The sequence below is a fragment of the Schistocerca cancellata genome, chromosome 1 (assembly GCF_023864275.1).
Source record: "Schistocerca cancellata isolate TAMUIC-IGC-003103 chromosome 1, iqSchCanc2.1, whole genome shotgun sequence".
Taxonomy (NCBI): Eukaryota; Metazoa; Arthropoda; class Insecta; order Orthoptera; family Acrididae; genus Schistocerca; species Schistocerca cancellata.
Window position 1 is genome coordinate 679,783,026 of NC_064626.1, and position 18,034 is coordinate 679,801,059.

General features: G+C 38.9%; 1 protein-coding gene and 1 non-coding gene across 2 annotated transcripts in view; one reads left to right on the forward strand and one right to left on the reverse strand.

Annotated features, from left to right (window-relative positions):
- Positions 1-18,034, reverse strand: part of LOC126094274 (uncharacterized) — a 285,093-nt gene that overhangs the window by 77,903 nt on the left and 189,156 nt on the right. Inside the window, exons 13-15 of the mRNA XM_049908787.1 lie at positions 17,242-17,413; positions 2,577-2,750; positions 124-286 (exon numbers count right to left, since the gene is read on the reverse strand). Of these exons, the coding sequence (XP_049764744.1) occupies positions 124-286; positions 2,577-2,750; positions 17,242-17,413 (509 nt within the window). The remainder of the gene's footprint in view (positions 1-123; positions 287-2,576; positions 2,751-17,241; positions 17,414-18,034) is intronic.
- Trnas-uga (transfer RNA serine (anticodon UGA)) lies at positions 12,229-12,302 on the forward strand. The gene has a single exon. It is a non-coding gene; the product is annotated as a tRNA-Ser (tRNA).

The window sequence follows — 18,034 nt, forward strand, 5'->3', positions numbered from 1 at the left end:
TTTGAAAAAGAAGGCTGATGCAGGTCTCATATGTCGAGCAAGGTCAGATGTCAAGAAGAAGTGCAGTTTGTAGAGAAAAAAGATCATGTGGCTGTTCCAGTATGAAGATGTGCCATAACTCACCAGCAGTAACAGATGTTCCTCCTGTCTGTCTTGATGACACCCGTGTAGTCAAAGAGACAGTCCGGGGAGGGGCAGGAGGGGGTACATGTGCTTCATTCTGACGCCGTACTGGTAACCGGGGAGAACTTGTACTGCTGTTGCTGCTTGCATGACAGCTCTGAGACTAAATGCCATAGCAAAGCATAACAAAAGTTTATTTCACATACACACAAATGAATGAAATAAAAACTATTATTAAAATAAATGTACAAATGTGACTTTCACTTCCAGCCTGTCTAGCTAGCAAAAACATGCATTAAGTATTTAGGAAGAAGACTGTGGAAAATGAGACAACAAGAAATAGTTTTCTCATAGGCAGGTATTTAAAGCATTATTAACTATGAGCAAAAATATAATACAGAGGCAAAATACTGAAGGAACTAAAGACAATATATTTGAGATGCAGCGACATATGGCATGACAAATGAACAGTGCTCAAGAGTACAGATGATAAATTAATTACCTTAGCACTGAAAAATCTACTACAAGCAGGTAGGAAACAGAAAATAATAGGATTTAAAGAGAGGGCATCAATATAGCTCTCTCAATATTCAGAACAGAATGTGCAATGATTAGAAAGTATAGATAAACAATGGACTTCTCTTCAAGTGTTTCTAAAAATCAGCTTAACTTCTTTGTAACATGTGATAATGCAAAGGAGAATACATACAGAGTACTGAAAAAGTTAGTGGCAGTAAGTAACAAATGTTGTACCAGAGAATAAGAACACCAAAAAATTTCTTATGTTTCAAATAGTACCAATTATACAGACAGACAATGAGAAAACTGGGAAGCAACATCAGCACTAAATATTACTATAGCTTTGCTGTTCCTATGCTCAGATACCTTATTTATTCTTCTAATAGTTGTAGTAGATGCATATGCCAAAACATGAAATTAACAAATTTATTAATGGTCACCAACTGTTTGAAAATTGCATTGCCTTTAAAAGGCTTTTGGTGTGACTGGAGTGCTTTTTTCACAAATAACATTGCACACATATTTGGATGCTAACAGATCACAACTGTAACTTTATGTATATGGATTCATGAGAGATGTCACTAATTCTCACAGTCACTTTGTTACTTCAACATTTCACATCTCCTGACAAACTGTTCTTACAGCAATTGTGTTCCATATGTGGCCACCATTTTCAATCCTAGCCTTATAAACATTTTGCACCATCGATGTAACACACTAAAATAAGAAGACGTACACAGCCCTTCAATGTCATACCATAAACCTACCATTTTTTCATCCTCATACCACACATCAAGGGATTATTCATGATTAACTCATCTGTGTAAATTTTAATGTAGTTAAATGAGGAATAAAGTTCCTGTTCTCATTGTGGGACAAAGAGGAATTGGAGATATAGACATCCAGCAGATATACATACAATATTACAAAACAAAAATTATTAATAAAACATGCTGAAACGATGGGGAACAGAAACTGACCAAATAATTTAATCAAATTACCAGATATACCGGTAGTTTTGAGTGAATACTGCAAGAGGCACATTTTCAGCTGCCCTGAGTTCAAAGTGGAATTTGATACTTGGCTACTCATGTTAATTGGGGCATACAATCCACTACTTTCTAGTACTTTATACAACTGAAAACAGTCAGTAATAGGAATATTATTGTATGTGAATCCATCTAAAAAGAAAATTAGCTTCAAAAGAAACTACAGCCAAGTAAAGGGGGAGGTGCCACTAACTAGATGGCAGCAGACTCATACATTTAAAATGAAAGACTAATAAAGATATTAACTGTTAGAACCAACAGTTGATCTTGCAACAGAGGTGAAATGGTGGAGGCTACAAGGCTTATGAAATGATTGGACAGTCATGCTGATTTCTGTCACATGCCATCTAACTGTCTCTTCCCTGAGATGGACAAAATCCTTTCAAACTATTGAACAGTTTCATTCACTTTAACACTTTCCTTTCTTTTGTTTGATGACAGAAGCTAATGCTTGGACCAGCCTTTTTCTTGCATATCAGACAGCTATCACCTAGTATGTATTGTAAGGGAATTTCTTAATACTATTTTTCTCTTAGATGGTGTACAAACAGATTCACTAAAAAAGAAAAAGAAGGTTGTTATTACCCACAATTCAGCAAGAATATCTTTAGACATTATGTAAGCATACAAAATTTAATTAATGGTTTACTCAACTGTGACAGAAAAAACAAGCACAATAAAATTTACTAGCAGGAAATGTGTTAAACAATTCCAGATAGTTTAAAAACAGACAATAATGGAAAAAAAGCAAATTAGCCTTGCTCTATAAATAACACAAGTTTTCCTGAAAGGTAAGGTACCCATGATTCAGCCAAATATGATGTAAATTTTGCACTCCTTACAGTTGTAATGCTAAAAAGACAAACTGTAAAAGAAATTGATTACCTCAGTGTCTTCAGAAATCACTCTAATCTTTAGTTCTACAGCTCCACTGCGAACACCTTGCAAAGAGAAAAAAAGTGCTTCATCTCCCAAGGAAGCTCTTCTTATATCATCTAACCCAAGAGATAAACTTCCAAGAAAATCATTCATTCCAAATGTGTCATGGTCCCAAAGCATCTGTCATTAACAGAGAAATTGATTAATAACATATAATTATGCACATCCAATTTTACATATTAATTAAAAATTATAATCATGCCAAGTGACAGATTCATCTTTTGTGATTTATGTTTCAGTTAGCACTGATCAAACTGCTCCTGCTGGTGGAAGATGTATAAATATATTTAAAAACTGGAGCAAATGATTGATTTATTTTTGCCATTTATGCTTCAGTTAGTACTGATCCAATTCCACCTGGTGGTTAGTAGGCACTCTCACACAAATGATCCGTGGAACATGAAATTAATTAACCAGGGTGAACCCTTCTCTGAATATGACATTCACAAATGCACTCAGTGCACCTATTTGAGTAACATGAGGTGAAAAATTCAATTAACAAAATACCTTTTGAAATATGAACAGAGGAAAGGATGAAAAGAAAATTGTTTGTAGTAACATGATGGAAAAAGATGGAGAGATCATTGGATAAAAAAGGAATAACTAAAGAAAAGGTCTTCATAAAGAGTAATGGGAAAATAAATGTTTAATAAAGCAGAGCAAAGATCAATGCACAACAGTAAGGTAAAAATTGTAAAGTAGTGGAGGAGACCAGTGATGAGCTGCTTCTTATGACAATCCTTTTAATTACATGACAATAATTAAAAGTAGCATCACCATGAAAATATCACCATGAAAATACAACGAATGATTCAGTACTGTCATATATTGTGGCTGAGATAAATATTTTAATCCCCATATCTACTGGTTTTATGTGGAAGTTGATTTATGATAACTGAATATACAAATCATGAGCATCCTGTATATCCTGCATGGTGTAAAAAATAACCCAATAAAAACATGATTTAAAGGAAGCTGAAAACATTTTATATGTAAATTGTTCTTTTATAGAAAAATAATCTCTGAGATATGCAAAAGTTCTTTTGACTTGTGAATTTACAAGAAAATTTAACTTATTTACTTTCTGCTCAAGAAAACTAGACTACAAAAGAATATGAACTCCTTATAAACACTGCCCTCATACGAACCAAAATAACTTTCAATTTAGGGAACAAAATGAGAGTAGAAAAACACAGACACTGATAAAACACCAAAGACAAAAGACAGATAATTTCGAACTTTTAGAGTAAGTGATAAATTCATGTTTTGCCATTTATGCTTCAATTAGACTTGATCCAATACCAACTACTGGTGCAAAGGCACTCCACATATTGAAAGTTGTTTTCTGAATTTAAAACAGATGTTTTTATCTGTACGCTGAAACTGTGTAATAAATGATAAATCAGATCCAGCCATTTCATTTGCAGGCACTGTCTTCTGACCTGAATCATCATTGCACAACTAAGTAACTAACTTATAGCTTCAATCAGCCCCCCGCCCCCCTCTCTGTACTGTACAAAATGAGGGGTAGGATTTGAAATCTGATTAATGCTGTATCACATACATATAAAAAACTCTAAAAACAGTATCCAGAAAAAAACATGTATTACAAATATTATGCTATGGAAAAAGAAAGAATCACATAATAAGCATGGAATTGCTGATGACTGAATCTGGCTTATCAAAAGCCTCATTCCTTTAATCATTGTGCTGCATTACCAAGTTAATGCAATTAAGTGAATTTCAGCTATATGTCTTCTAAGACTGTGGAAAATTGGATAGTCTGAGGATATGTATATATATGTGTGTGTGTGTGTGTGTGTGTGTGTGTCTATGTGAGTCAGAGAGAGAGAGAGAGAGAATTGGGGGGGGGGGGGAGGGGGGAAGAAAGAGAGTACATGCTGAGAACTAACAGAAACTTACCATATTTTTCACTAAGAAAGTATATTGTAACAGTAAACTGACACATTTTACCCCACAGTGTAAGACTGAAAATACAATCTATTAATCAAGCCAATAACTAAATAAATAAATGTGCGAGACAATATGGGATAACAATTGGTTTCACCTGCAGTAATTAACAATATTCCTTGATGAATTAAAACAACACTTGCAAACAGCAAAATCAAACAATGGAAAGTCCAGGATGGAACAATGACAGTATTATGATAAGGATAGTTGCTACTCACATTATAGCAGAGACGCAGATAGGATGACAAAATGACTGTCAAACAGATTTCAGCCACACACACACACACACACACACACACACACACACACACAAAAGGCAACTCACACACACATGATCACAGTCTCTCGCTGCCAAGGCAAGTCTGTAAGCAGCAGCGCATGATGGGAGAACCAACTGGGCAGTGGGGATAAAGAGGACGCTGAGGCTGGGAGGGAGAGGGACAGCAGGGTAGGGGTGAGGGATAGTAAAGTGCCGCTTGTGGGAGTATACAGAGATTATGTGGGGAGAGGGTAGGATAGTTAGGTGCAGTTGGGAGGCTAACAAGGGGGAGGCGGGAGGGGGCAGGTGAAAAGGAGAGAAGTAAAAAACTGTGGATGTCTTGGTAGAATAGAGGGCTCTGTAGTGCTGGAATGGGAACAGGGAAGGGGACAGGGGGGTAACTACAATGACTGACTTAAGATGAGGTCAGGAGGTTTATGGGAACATAGGATAAACTGTAAGAAGAGTTCCCATTTGTGCAATTCATAAAAGCTGATGTTAGTGGGAGGATCCAGATGGCACAGGTTTCAAAGCAATCATTGAAATGAAGAATGTCATGTCAGGCAGAGTGCTCACCAACAGGATGGTCCAGCTGTTTCTTTGCCACAGTTTGTCAGTGGCCATCTATGTGGACAGACAGCTTGTTGGTTATCATGCCAACGTAGAATCCAGCACAGTGGATGCAGCTTGGATTTTAGACCACATGACTGGTTTCACAGGCAGTTGATCTTGTGAACAGACTAGGGTAGGTGGTGGTGGGAGAATGTATGGGACAGGTCTTGCATATACGTCTATTACAGGGATATGTGCCATGGGGTAAGGGGTTGGGAGGCAGGGGTTGCATAGGTATGTACAAGGATATTGTGTAGGTTCTGTGCATGGCAAAATACCACTGTGGGAGGGGTGGAAAGGATCAAGGGTAGGACATTCTACATCTACATGGATATTCTGCAAATCACACTTAAGTGCCTGGCAGAGGGTTCATCAGACCATCTTCACAACAATTCTCTATTATTCCCCTCTTGGACAGCGCACAGAAAAAGTGAACAACTGTATCATTCCGTGCGAGTTCTAATTTCCCTTCTTTTATTATAATGATCATTTCTCCCTATGTAGGTCAGCGTCAACACAATACTTTCGGATTCGGAGGAGAAAGTTGGTGATTGAAATTTCGTCAGAAGATTCCACTGCAAAGAAAAATGCCTTTGTTCCAAATATGTCCATCCCAAATACTCTACCAAGTCTGTGACATTCCCTCCCCTATTTCATGATAATACAAAACATGCTGCTTTTCACTGAACTTTCTTCATGTACTCCATTAATCCTATTTGGTAAGGATCCCAGATCATGCAGCAGTGCTCCAAAAGAGGACAGACAAACACAGTGTAGGCAGTCTCTTTAGTAGATCTGTTACATTTTCTAAGTGTTCTGCCAACAAAATGTAGTCTTTGGTTTGCCTTCCCCACAACATTTTCTGTGTGTTCTTTGCAATTTAAATTTTCTGTAATTGTAATTCCTAGGTATTTAGTTGAATTTACAGCCTTTAGATTAGACTGATTTATCATGTAACCAAAGTTTAACAATTCCTTTTAGCACTCGTGTAGATGACCTCACACTTAGCATTATTTAGGGTCCATTGCCAATTTTCAAACCATTCAGATATCATTTCTAATTCTTTCTGAAATTTTTCTTAACTTGATGAGTTTACTGGATAATAAATGACAGCATCATCTGCAAACAACCTAAGATGGCTGCTCAGATTGTCTCCCAAATCATGTATATAGATAAGGAACACCAAAAGGCCTAAAACACTACCTTGGGGAATGCCAGAAATCACTTCTGTTTTACTCGACAACTTCCCGTCAATTACTACAGACTGTGACCTCTATGACTGGAAATCGCAAATCCAGTCACATAACTGAAATGATATTCCAAAAGCACCAGTTTCGCTACAAGCCACTTGCGAGGTACACTGTTGGGAAATCTAGAAATAAGAAATCAATTTGAAATCTCTTGTCAATAGCACTCAGCACATTCCTCATTTCAGGGCATGGTGAGAGGTAGTCAAAACTGTGATGGAGAATGATTCAGTTGCTTCAGTCCTAGGTAGTACTGAGTCATTAGGGGAATGCTCCTCTGTGGCTGGACGGTGGGACTTTGGGAGGTGGTGGGTGACTGGAGAGTAGCAAAACTATTATCCAGGATGACATCTAGAATCTCTATGATCATCATTGTACATGACTGCACAACTGCAGTTTCCAAAATGATCTGTCCCTAGATATATCATATACAGTTTTCAATGTGTATATATTAATAAAATTTGATTCCTGTGTAATCACTGCTTCTTGGTATTAATTTTTCATTTTCCAGTAGTATAGTCATAACCTCTCACTTTCAATGCACTGAACACTATATTAGATTCAAAAGATTTCAAAAATATTTTAAGCTTTTGTGGTAGATGTTACCAAAATAATAAATCAAAGTTGGTTTCATGAGATGACATATTGGAGTCAAATTCTTGTCATAAATTATTACAATATTTCTGGCAGAAATGTATCATTGTCATTTAGATTAGCAGTCACAGCTCTCCCAACACAGTGAATAATTGATTTATGGTTTTACAGTTTGTTCATTTGAACTTTGTGAACTTGAATTACAATTTTTTGTTACTGAGAATCAAGCATAAATATCTGATAGTGACACCATCAAAAGGATAAGAACCATCAAACTTTCATAATTAATTATTCATCCAGAGAAAAGATCAGGTAATCAAAACCACAAGAACATGTGGAGACACTTAAGAGTACCTAAAACAGAACACGGATGTTTTGAAGCTGTGCTAATAAGCTGCTACTGGGAATGAAACTCTCCTTGCTGGGTGACATTAATAACATTTACATGTTTGGTAGCAAGCCTTTCTTTGAGATCCACTTAACCCATCATGTAACAGAGCAATGCAGGACTTTCCTTACTGTCCTTATTCTTATAGTGATATTTTTTTTTATTTTCTGATTTATCTTCATTAGTAATATATAGGGCATGGGTAAACGAAAAACTGTCATATTCTTATTAAAGTGTATTTCCCAAACTTTCATTATTCACATTGTAATTTATGAATAGCTGATATCAACAGTGTACACAGTTCACAAGAAAACATTTTATTTAAGGAAGTACTCAGAATTTATTACAGCTGCAAGCCATGTGTACATTTCACAAAATGGTATAACCATGAAGGTGTCACTGTTGTGTGTCAGTAGTTATTCAACACTGTTGGGGTATAGAGTCACCTGCACCTGTGACAGGTGGTGTTCACACTACTGAGTGGTAGATGAAAAAATCAAAATGTCATCAAGGTAACATACGCGAATGGCAGGTTGAACAAGAGAGAGTCAGTGAAACTCTGTGAAGTTTGGGCAGCATTTTTGTGGCCGTAAAGCATGATTGGGGTAATCAGTGTACTTTTTCGGAAAGTAATCAGTGAACATAGGTATTCTGTGGTAAGCCTTGTGGCAGTCCAGGACATTAAAACACCCATGTACCATTAAGCAACTGTGAGAAGTCTTGGGTGTGAGGGATAGGCTAATTATCTATAACAAGCCGCCTTCCTTCTGAATAAGATGTATGGGTGAAGACCAAATGCTGTCCAATGGGTGAATGATTTCAGCATCAAGTGGTTCACTGATGGTTGACTTGGCATGTCATAACTTATGACATATGAGTGGTCCTTCCATTGTATTAACTCTGTGGCACATGCCATCAGAGATTGCTGCCACAAGCTCGTTGTTTCAACTCGCTTAAGGACCTTCAGTGTCACTGTGTGAGGGGGAAATACACTGGGGTGAGACACTGCAGAGACAAATGTGATTGACCATGGAATCCTGAAACACCAATGGCGGTGAAGGTACAGCGGACTACACAGAAGCCGCTTTGTGCACTTGTGAAGAAATCATGCCGCAGGGCTGGCATACTACATGAAGAGCCCATTCCAACCATGAAGATGCAGCAACTATTTGTTGACTTAGTGAGGCATTGTGCACTCAATGAGCACTGAGGGCAGAGTGTTGGTGCCAAACGGTGAGCTGGGTCGATAACACAGAACACTCAGAGAGGGAGTATAGGAGGAGGGGGGGTCTTGTACACACGGCATGGAAGGTGTGCTGAACAGCCTGGACTTAGTGCACCAGATGCATGGTGTAGCAGTGAAGCCAACTCTTGGTAGAGATCACAAGCAATTAGGGAGTAGGTGCAGGTAGTGCCTGAAAGTTAGCACCAGGTGGCTATGTGTCGTCCCGTGCAACCATGTGTGCTCTCATATAGCCCCTGCCAGCTAAGTAAAGTGGAGTGGGGTGGACAGGAGGGAGAAGGTGTCGCTCATAGTACCAACTTCGTCATCTGAAGGACTATTCAAGCTAGCGAGAATGGGTCTGTCCTGCAGGGTGCTATATGCTTGATCTGCAGTGCATAACTTATTTTCCAGCAGACTGGAAGCATATGGCAACAATTGTAATTGCAATTCATAGGGGAGTTTGACGAACCACAATGTCTATAACACAATGTTGAGCAAAAATTCGATGTCCGGTGATGCACGGAGGTGCACCAAAGTTGGGGTGAGGACCTAGACCCTAAGTTCTCATCATATATAATACAATGTGCAATCTTGGAAGGGTCCACGGCAAATGTTCAATAATAATAGTTTTAGCCTCAGAGTATTTGTGATAGGCAGGTGCGGTGAGGACTGAGTCACTGATAAGGTCCGTGAGGTTGTGCAAATGACCAACCAGGCAAATAAAACAAGAGTCTTTGTCCATAATGCTATGAAGGTCAAAGATGTTTTCTGTTAAAAATACTAATTGCATGGATTGTCCTTCAGTAATGGAGGGAATTAAGGAAACCTACTGGATAAAACCGTTTGCATAGGTGTTGGTGTAGGAGGTATATCTGAGTGACTGGTAAGGGCAGTACAGCATTGGCAGTACCAAAATCTTGATTGAGCAGTTGAAGATAGCCCGATGAGGCACCAATCGAGTTCACCATGGGTGGGGGGGGGGGGGGGGGGGGGTTGAGAAGTTGTGTGGGGGGTGTCAATGCAAAGAGTGCATGCAGCACACCTTGGTAGGTGCAAGAGCATAATAGACTGGCACGGTGGGGGGATGACCATGGTCATCAAAGGTAGCATTGTGTGAACATGCAGAAGAAAGATGTGATGTGATGTGTCACTCGAGGATTACATAGGGCGGGAGGGGGGGGGGGTTGGGATGCCTGAAGGAAAGGTGCAGATGTGCAGCTGACTGTCATGAGATACAGCTGTAGCCGCAGAATGCAAAAACTGAGAAGTCAGAATATAGGGAGCCAGAGAGTGGGTGCTATCTATATAAGGCAAGTAGTGCACAGATCCCAGGCCATCGAGTGGCAGTGGTGAAATATGCAGTACAGTAGTTGCACATTGTGAGATAACATCAGGTTCAAAACATACACTGTAAACAGGTTGTGCAACATGCAAAGTGCAGAAATCGACATTATTGTATGGAAATACTGGAGTTGATGCATTGTTTTCGTACCATTGTGCAGTTGATGAGGAAAGAGCGTCCATTTGATTCACATAGGGGCAGAATTGTTATTGCTTCAGTTTCATGTGGGATGTGGAGGACAGCATGTTTGAGGTCCACAGTCTCCCAGTGGAATGTAATGGGGTAGCACAGAGTTCAACACGTTATACATTGCCAGGTTCATAGTTTAAACTACCTGGCAGATTAAAACTGTGTGCCGAACCGAGACTCGAACTTGGGACCTTTGCCTTTTGCGGGCAAGTGCTCTACCAACTGAGCTACCCAAGCATGACTCACGCCCCATCCTCACAGCTTTACTTCCGCCAGTACCTCATCTCCTACCCTCCAAACTAGCTCATAGTTAGTAAGGTGCGTAAGGTGCGCATGCAGAAGTAAACTAACACCAGAATAATTTTTGATGGAATGTGGGGGAGTCTGGGGATGTACACACTCAGGTTGAGAATATACTCACTAATCACACTTCCAGTACACTGCATCCAGATGCGGTGAGCTGTAAGACTGGTGAACATACAGGTCCAACAAAAAATTGCCACAATAGCAGTCTGAGACAAAGTGCACATCTGTATTGCAGGCATTGAAAATGATGTTTACAATGTTTGTTAGGATCACCCATATAGTGATTCCAGTCCTAACAATGATATGGTAGAGGATGTAAATCACCAACAAGTGATTCATTATCAAAAACATTAATGAGACATGGAAGCACAATACTCTCGAACAACTCATAATGGCATACTGACACAAATAACAAAAGAGGAGAGTCAAAGATCATAAAATCAAAGATGAATGATAGTGTTCTAGTGGGTGATGGTTGCCACAAGAGAAATGACAAGAGCAAGGAAGTGGGAAGTGGAACAGAACATAAAAGGGGTGACAAAAGGTGTCCATGTGATTTCTGTATGCATTCTAACTTGTGGTAGCCAGTGTTAGCCTTTATGGAATTAGTTTTTATTAACTTATTATTTTATGTCAAAACTAATAAAAAATAACACAGAGTATCAGGACAACTTAATGGGATCACTCAGCTAAGTTGTTTACCTCACATACTTCCAAAACCATTTGAGATACTGTGATTCTGTTTTCACTTAGATGAAATGTAAAGGAGTCCTCACTGAACTAAATATAATCTCTTATCATAGCTGTATTAACCAAGGAAATGACCTTCATCTCTTTAATTAGAACTATAGTTATGTCTGTTAGAATTGTTGAATTTAAAGAGACCAATTCAACAGTGTTTCACTCGGAAAAATCAGAAAAGTAGTTTTACAGAAATAATAATACTTAGGAGCTGGAATTCATTTAAAAAATAAACTGTTTGCTGAATGATGCAAGTTTGAAGTATTTGAGATAAGTTTAATTTAAAACATAATGTGACTACATGTGGTTGGACTGACATATCAACTCTAAAGCAAAGGATGTGGCATCTAATGATGATTCAGTAGTTAAGTACAGTAACAAGTCTCCTCTTGTTTCCACGAGAGATTTAGAAGGAAAGTGAATGTCACAAATTGAATAGATTTTTTAGACAAGAAATTCAGTTATAACTTCACACAAAATATTTAACAGGAGTTTAATTTTGAGATATACATGTACATTGTAAAATTACAATACCAGCCAAGGCAACAAAAATGAAATCATGAAAGAAAGTGGTGATAAACACTTCCTCCAATTATGTCAGCAATTCATTCAAAATGCAACCATCTACTTTAAAAGTAGGTTCGCAGGAGAGCTTCTGTAAAGTTTGGAAGGTAGGAGATGAGATACTGGCAGAAGTAAAGCTGTGAGTACCGGGCGTGAGTCGTGCTTCGGTAGCTCAGTGGTAGAGCACTTGCCCGTGAAAGGCAAAGGTCCCGAGTTCGAGTCTCGGTCGGGCACACAGTTTTAATCTGCCAGGAAGTTTCATATCAGCGCACACTCCGCTGCAGAGTGAAAATCTCATTCTGGATACTTTAAAACATGTTTGCAGTCACCGTTGCAAGGACTTCTGATTACTCTGAAGATATTCCTTCAATAGTATCTGACACTCTACAAGAATGCTTTGTTTAAACACCTCTCAGGGCATCAGAACTTCTGTAGAGACTTCATCTGTGAGTTTATCCCATGGAAAAATGTCAAGCAGTGTCAAACAAGTTGAACACGCAGACCAACTGATAATGCCTTCACATCCTGTCTATCGACCAGAAAACAGCCAGGTAAGTGATTTTCTAACCATAGATGACCAGTTTCAAGTGGTACTTCCTCTATGAGAGTTGATAGAGTGGCACGTATTTGGTAAAATTAAGGTTTCTTTAATAGGATAAGGACCATTTCTGTCTTCTCCAACAATCTAAGAAAAAACATTCACACTTCACCACCACTGATGTTTAATTTGCTTAAGGTAGTGTGAATGATTGGCAGCCCAATAATGCATAATTTTTATACTCCTCTCTGTGATTTGTATTGGTTGCTTCATCAGTAAAGGTAATTCTTTGAAGATATGGTGGGAACAGGATATAGCTGCTAGATGCAGCAGTAAGAAGCTGTCCCCTGTCAGTAAACCACAGTGGATTCAACTCAACAGTTCTCACTGCTTCTGCAGTCACCATTCACAAGCAGAATATACACAAATACTTCATCTGTAATGGATTTTCTCTCAAACACTGTGGCTGATTAGGTAATATGCATAAACATTGTTGATTCAATACTGCGGTCTCTTTTATTTTAACCACCTCTACAAGTTTCAATGGTTGTGCCAAATCAAGAATTGGATTAACCTGTCATCACTGGTGGGACAATATGTACCACTGAAGTAATTTGCAGTTTTGAGTGTTGGGATGTTTCAGTCCACATAGGTGTAGTCCTGCAATCTATTGAGGAGCTTTCAGAACTTAGAGAAAAATGCTATGGACCATGGGCTGAATGTACTGGTGGGTGTGAGTGGCTGCATGAGACAGCATGTATTTATAGCCAGAAAATCGTGTCTGTTTCATGAAAATCAAATCACATCACATTTTATGGGTTCCAAGAATGTCTGGAGTGGGTAAGTGTGTTCCCTTATGCACTACAGATACTGTACATGCAGGTAGTGTACTGATTAATGGTGCTGGCTACTGTGGAAAGTACGGGATGGGCTAACAACAATAAGGAAAAGATAGACAGCTACTCACCACAAAGAGGAGACTTTTACTCGCAGACAGGCACAGTGAAAAAGAACACTAGAAATACTTTTAGCTATTGGATACAGTCCTTATTCAAAAGTAGAATTCTCACACATTCACACAACAACTACTCACACACATGCCACTGTCACTGTGTGCTTAGGCCCAACTGTGACTGCATATGATGTGAGCAGCAATTTACCTGTGGTGGCTAGTGGTGTTGAATACTATAATTTTTTGAAAACTACTTATCAGATTTACAAGAATGAAATTTATTTGAATTAATACAACAGAAATTATTATTAATACAGTAGAAATTGTTATAAATTCATTTGAAAAATTGAAGTTGATACCAATATCTCTGTAATTAATAGATCTATGACAATAGACTATAAATGGTATGTTAATGACTTCCTTAAAATTCACCTGCACAGAAATAGAATTACATTATCTTATAAGTTTCTGTAAACACACTCTAAGAAAAGAAACTATACACCACAAAGTAATTATTTGAATGGGACAGAAATTAGAGGATGTGATGTAAATGTACAGACAAGCAAGTCTTACAATTTCAGAAAAATTGGATGATTTATTCAACAGAACGACTTCACAAATTGAGCAAGACAATAAAATGTTGGTCCATCTCTGTCCCTTATGGCTGGCCGGGGTGGCCGAGCGGTTCTAGGTGCTACAGTCCGGAATAGCGCAACTGCTACGGTCGCAGGTTCGAATCCTGCCTCGGGCATGGATGTGTATGATGTACTTAGGTTAGTTAGATTTAAGTAGTTCTAAGTTCTAGGGGACTGATGACCTCAGAAGTTGAGTCCCATAGTGCTCAGAGTCATTTGAACCATTTTTTGTCCCTTATGCAAACAGTTATTCAGCTTGGCACTGATTGACAGAATTGTTGGATGTTCTTCTAAGTGATATTGTGCCCAACTCTGTCCAATTGGGTTGTTAGTTTGTCAAAATCCGAAGCTGGTTGGAGCGCCCTGTTCATAATGTTCCAAACATTCTTATTGGGGAGAGATCCAGCACCCTTGATGGCCAAACTAGGGTTTGGCAAACACGACAGCAAGCTGTAGAAACTCTTACTCTGTGCAGGCGGGCATTATCTTACTGACTTGTAAGTTCAGGATGGCTTGCCAGTAAGGGCAACAAAACAGCATAGAATATTATCAGTATATTGCTGTGCTGTAAGGGTGCCACGGATGGCAACAGAAGGGGTCCTGCTATGAAATGAAGTGGGACATAAGACCATCAATCCTTGTTGTCACGCTATATGGTGGGTGACAATCAGGTTGGTATCCCACTGCTGTCCGGGGTATCTGGGCTCAAGTCGAAGTGGGACTCATCACTGAAGACAATTCTACTCCAATAAATGAGATTCCATGCTGAAGATGTGTCTGGAGATGCCTTGGACAGGATACCTACTTGACTATCACCAGCCATATGACCAAACAGAAAGGAATGATGGTCTGGGGTGCCATTTCTGTTCATAGCTGGACCTCTACACTTGTCATTCCTCACAGTACAGCAGTACATTGACAATATTCTACAGCCTGTTTTGTTGCCCTTCATGGCAATCCATTCCCATCAGCAAGATAATGCCTGCCCACACAGGTTGAGAGTTTCTACTGCTTGTCTTTGTGCTTCTTGGCCATCAGGGTTGCTGGAACTCTCCCAAATTGAGAACATTTGGAACATTAGGGTTAGGGCCCTCTAACCAGCTTAGGATTTTCACACTCTGACACACCGATTGAGCAGAATTTGGCATAATAGCCCTCAGGAGGATATCCAAATACTCTATCAATCAATACAAAGTCAAGAGCCAGAGGTGCACTAATGTGTTATTGACTTGCTCAATTTGTGAAGCTCTGTTTCTTGAATAAATCATACAATTTTTCTGAAATTGTAATCATTTGTTTGCCTGTATATGTACATCTCATCTACCAATTTCCACCCCAAGTGGATAATATTTTAATGGTGTGTCTTTTTTCTCTTTTTTTCTGAGAGTGTATTTAAGGTGAACAGCTTAGCTGAACCATACTCTATGCATAGTTCAGTAAGATATACCGGGTGATCAAAAAGTCAGTATAAATTTGAAAACTGAATAAATCATGGAATAATGTAGATAGAGAGGTAAAAATTGACACATATGCTTGGAATGACATGAGGTTTTATTAGAACCAAAAAAATACAAAAGTTCAAAAAATGTCCGACAGATGGTGCTTCATCTGATCAGAATAGCAATAATTAGCATAACAAAGTAAGACAAAGCAAAGATGATGTTCTTAACAGGAAATGCTCAATATGTCCACCATTATTCCTCAATAATAGCTGTGTCTGGGGACCTGGGACGCCAGGCATGATGAAAGTGGCGGCTGAGCACAAGATCATTACCAAACGATGCGTGCAAGAGATCTTTCACGCGTCTAGCAATATGGGGTGGAGCGCCATCCTGCATAAACATTGTATGTTCCAGCAGGTGTTTATCAGCCAGTCTGTGGATGATGTGATTCTGTAACATATCGACGTACCTCTCACCCGTCACGGTAGCAGTCACAAAACCAGAATCACCCATTTCCTCGAAGAAAAAAGGCCTGATAAAGGTAGATGTGGTAAATCCAACCCATACCGTGACTTTCTCGGCATGCATAGAATTTCCACGACAGTTCTAGGATTTTCGATAGCCCAAATTCTGCAGTTGTGGGCACTAACAGACCCTCGGAGCGTGAAATGAGCTTCGTCGGTCCACAACACGTTACTCAACCAATCATCATCTTCCGCCATCTTTTGAAACGCCCGCACTGCAAATGACCTCCACTTCACTAAATCGCTAGGTAACAGTTCATGATACCGATGGATTTTGTACGGATAGCATCAGATGGTACGCCTCAGTGCCAACCAAACAGTAGTGTATGGAATGCCCGTGCGATGTGCGACTGCATGAGCGCTGACTTCCCCATGCATAGACGAACCCGCTAGAGTCTCCATTTCTTCTTGAACTGTCTCAGCAGCATTAAATCTTGTGTTCATTAGGCCACTACAGGGTCTATTGTCTAAACAACCTGTGGCATTCTCACCACAGCTGCATTTGTCAACGGACCTTTACCCGTTCGAATCCCCTTCCTATGGCGATAGGATCGTAACACTGAACTAGCACATTCCCCATTCTGATAATACAGCTTCACTAAAAGTGCCTTTTCAGGTAACGTCAACATGCTGTGACTGCTGGCGCATCTGATTCTCTCTCTCATTACAGTTCCTTTTATACATGATTGTCATGCGCACTGACTGACGTTTTGCTGTCCAGCACCATCTGTCGGACATTTTGTGAACTTTTCTCTCTCTCTCTCTCTCTCTCTCTCTCTCTCTCTCTCTCTCTCTCTAATAAAACCCCATGTCATTCCAAGCATGTGGGTCAATTTTTACCTCTCTATCTATATTATTCCGTGGTTTATTAAGTTTTCAAATTTATACTGACTTTTTGATCACCCGGTAAATGAGAACAGATTGCTTATCATCAATGAAAAATCAGTGGTAGTAATTTGTTAGTGTTCCAGTTTATCCCATGAAGGCAGATATCAACTAATCTGGAAATAAAATATATGATGTTAACTACACGGTTTGCATACCTTCAAAGAAAATGGAAATCTAAGAACTATGTTTCTCACCACATCAAGTGTTTCACCATTCCGAGGCAATGCCATGATTGCACTTTCATCCCAGCACGGATTCAGAGTCTTCTTTTTAACACTAGATTTATATTTAACTTCTCCACTGACCTTAAGCTCACAGTAGGGGTCGCTAAATCCATTTAAATCTTTGGATTCAAGGTCATGTGCCCTGAAACAAAAATTATTCATAAAGTTTTTAAATGTTATCCAGTTTTCCGTATATTCATAAAACAGTTCAATAAAATTAATAAACACAGTATTTCTACTCTCCTTTGAATTCACCTAATTTACAAGAGGTTCACTAGTAGCATCTCTGATATGATGGTTTAGTTTATACAGTTCTTATCACTCACTTTTAGCTGATATTGTTCTCTACATTTATATAACACTGAGCAATCACTTTTATGGTAGCAGACATGTTATTGGTGACAGCAATGCTCTTTACTCTGTCAGTAAGCTTAGTTTTCCTTTCAGTGTTATGTTTTGCAGATGAAGTGCAGTTCAGTCTTTATAGAAGAGTTAAATGGCCAACATTTATACAATACATCAAAAATCACTAATGTGCTGGTGGCTCATAACTAGAGTTCAAGTTCTGCATGTTTTGCATATCATTTTTTATGATACCTGGTGTTATATCTTTATAAATTATGATATTTTGGAGGTATTAGGCTACTTTAAATTCAAATTTAAAATGCATATATTTGCATATTTTTGGTGTTTGAACGTATTACTGACATATGCAGAGGAAATGGCCATAAAGATGCATATTTTTGACATTTACAGGTCATAC